Source organism: Anopheles bellator, chromosome 2 (assembly GCF_943735745.2).
Source record: "Anopheles bellator chromosome 2, idAnoBellAS_SP24_06.2, whole genome shotgun sequence".
In the NCBI taxonomy this organism is placed as follows: domain Eukaryota; kingdom Metazoa; phylum Arthropoda; class Insecta; order Diptera; family Culicidae; genus Anopheles; species Anopheles bellator.
Window position 1 is genome coordinate 54,455,010 of NC_071286.1, and position 2,793 is coordinate 54,457,802.

Genomic DNA, 2,793 nt, shown 5'->3' on the forward strand with positions numbered 1-2,793 from the left:
TTCAAACAAGATAATGATCTACTAAATACTTCCTATTTGTTTATTCGCAAATTTAACCAAAAATCACAAATGGTGAAGGCAAGCAAGGAAGAAGCAATCACTAAGACTTGATTCAATTTTCCAATTAAATGTATCACCTGGGCTGACAAGGTTGACTTGGTTGGAAACCGAAAATAACGAGCACTAAGCCGAAGAAACGATGCCAACCTTATCAATTGAGCAAGAGTAGAACCGACAGGAAACCTCATCCCCAATAAAGGCAGACGTTGTCTTGACTCCGCGGAGCGTGAAAAAACCTTCAAGAACGAAAACCTTGATCAAGTTTTCCACTCGCGATGACCTCTGGCCAACCGGAAAACACCGTGTCGACTTGCCCGTGCATTGAAGAAAGTCACGGTGGACATGCACCGTGTCGGTTTGTTCGTTGTGCAAAATTTATATCCCAGCTCTACTGTGTTAGATACGGAACCGGGGCACTAGAAAAGAAATCGCTTTTATCTACCTCTTGAGCTTGCGGTCGGGCGAAGCGAGAACTGAATCGCGATCAATTTGGCCGCCACCAAGAAGTCATGCCTTTCTTGCGATAAGGTCTTAGAAAAGAAGAAAGTAAATTAGTGAAAAGCACCCAATCTCGCAAGTCTTGGGCAGGTTATAATCGTATCACTATCTTCCTGGGAGTTCCAGTTGCTCGAAGCAGCCCTTCACTCTCGGAGTACTGAAGTGCATTAATTCGCGAAACTCGCCCGCATTTCGAATTGCAGTCCTTTCACATGGTACTCTATCGGCTGCAACATTTATTAGAAGAAATCGAGATCAGGTGCATGGTAAGAAGTGCTCAGAAAGAAGTGTAGTGGTGGATTAAATTGCGAAAGGTGTGCAACAAGAAATGTTCCCCTATGAAAAGGCGCTACCAAAGCTTCTTCGTGTCGCAAAACTATCGGAAAACGGTGAAACGTGGAAAATTAAGCGATAGAATTTTTATTTTTGGAATGTTTAAACACAAAGGAAACTTATGAACGAATGTTGAAAGTTCATACCACACCTTATTAACACCTTATACCACACCGCTAAAAATGGAACAAAACAAACGCATTCGTATGCAACGTTCTCGTCAACATTTGTTTGTGTCGAAAAAAAAAACACGCGTTTTTCATCAAATGAAGAGGTCATAACAGCCTAAGCGTATTTTGCAGCCCTTCCAGATTATCACTTCAGGGATGCACCCGGGATTAATAAAGTAGAGAGTGTACTGAAATCAGAATAAGAAAAAATTAAAATTAAAATTATTAAAATTAATCAATCAGAGTATACTGTACAATCAAGTGTATTTCAAATCATACAATTGTGTTGAAAACCAAGAAGAAAACAGTTGATGGTGGTGCGGGTGGCGCAGGTGTTCTATTCCACTATTGGCGGCTGCTATCGGTGTTCTGGGCGATTCTGGCACTTTTCTGCTCTGTCAGCACTTCGAAGAGGGCCATGTTCTGGAGCTGCAGCTCTGCCACTCGATTTTCAAGCAGCTTGATGTATTCCGCTTTTTTTTGCCGGTACCTGCGGGATGCTTCCCGATTTATCTGCAACCGCATTTCACGCTTGTCCAACTGATCATGATCCTTGCCGCCCACGATGTGGGATGGTTGCTTGGTCAGCGAATCGCTCCGCTTCGTATGGGACGTCTCCTCATCAGGCAACTTATCATCGCTGTTGGCCTCGGTATTAATAGTCACCGAACCACTGCCGATATGCGATTCGGGTTTGATGTCCATCGCCAACAAATTGCCCGTTATTGTGTGAATTACGTTGTTGGGTTTGTTGCACAATAGTAGGACGTTCCCGGAGATTGGAACTTTGGCGATCTATGTTTACTACAGTTGACAGCTAACTTGACGTTTGAGACGTCAAACTTCATTCTGAACATAGTTAACGAAAACAAAACGATTGACGAAATGGGATTACGCTTGAAGAAAGCTGGGAAGTAGTAAAAACTTACAATATTTTATGTAACAAGCGTTTTATGCTTTACCACCTTTTCAAGGGCTGCCAACGAGAGCTATGTTTCGAGTGAGCCACGCTGTCAAGAATAAACCAGTAGCCATTTTGTTTTGTTCGTTTTTCATTCAAATTTAATTTCATTTCGTTCAAAAACATTCGTTTTATGTTTGGGGTCTTGTTCTTTGTGCAGTAAAGCATTATATTGTAGGTCGGGAATGTCGCCTAAAAAGTCGTTAACTTTGCTGCAGTAAAAGATCCCGAAGGTCAAATGACGTTGGTTACGTTCCGTTTCAGGAGTAAGCGTCGGTTACACCAAACCGAGTATACTCGATCCTCCGGCACATGAGACTACAAACACCCGAGTCAACTTTATCCCTTTTTCCTTTCGCAGTCTATATGGGGATGAGTAAGGCGACACTGTTTCAATTATTTACCATCGGCTTGTTTGGCTCGGTGGTCGATGTAATTGGTTCACAGGTAGATAACGCCAGCCGGCAAGCTAGAGCGCCAGCTAGTTAGTGGTACGAGTGGTTAGTGGCCAGGAGATGGTCAACATGACGGTCCTTTTCTATGCATTGCCACACGATGATAGTGCATCGAGGTCTGACTTTTCGACTCCCTCATTGTCGTGAGGGAATCTGTAAGAGTACGAGGCAAGGTGGCTAGCAGGAAACCGCAACAGCTACCGGAGTTCAACAATATTGACGATGAGGAAGAGGAGGTCTACAAAGATGGCGAATAGCTGATTAGCAACTTCGACGACGATGTATTGGAAAGTCGATGTACTGGGGCTCATAAACT

At 43.3% G+C, this 2,793-nt stretch overlaps 1 protein-coding gene across 1 annotated transcript; it reads right to left on the reverse strand.

The window, feature by feature from the left end:
• Nucleotides 1–1,406: 1,406 nt before the first annotated feature.
• LOC131207735 (cyclic AMP-dependent transcription factor ATF-1-like) lies at nt 1,407–1,766 on the reverse strand. Its single transcript, XM_058200359.1, has one exon. The coding sequence runs from the start codon at nt 1,764–1,766 to the stop codon at nt 1,407–1,409; it is 360 nt and encodes a 119-aa protein (XP_058056342.1).
• Between the last annotated feature and the right edge of the window lie 1,027 nt (nt 1,767–2,793).

Coding starts and splice junctions, on each gene's coding strand:
- LOC131207735 (XM_058200359.1), bottom strand. CDS start 1,766: ATGGACATCAAACCCGAATCGCATATCGGCAGTGGTTCGGTGACTATT.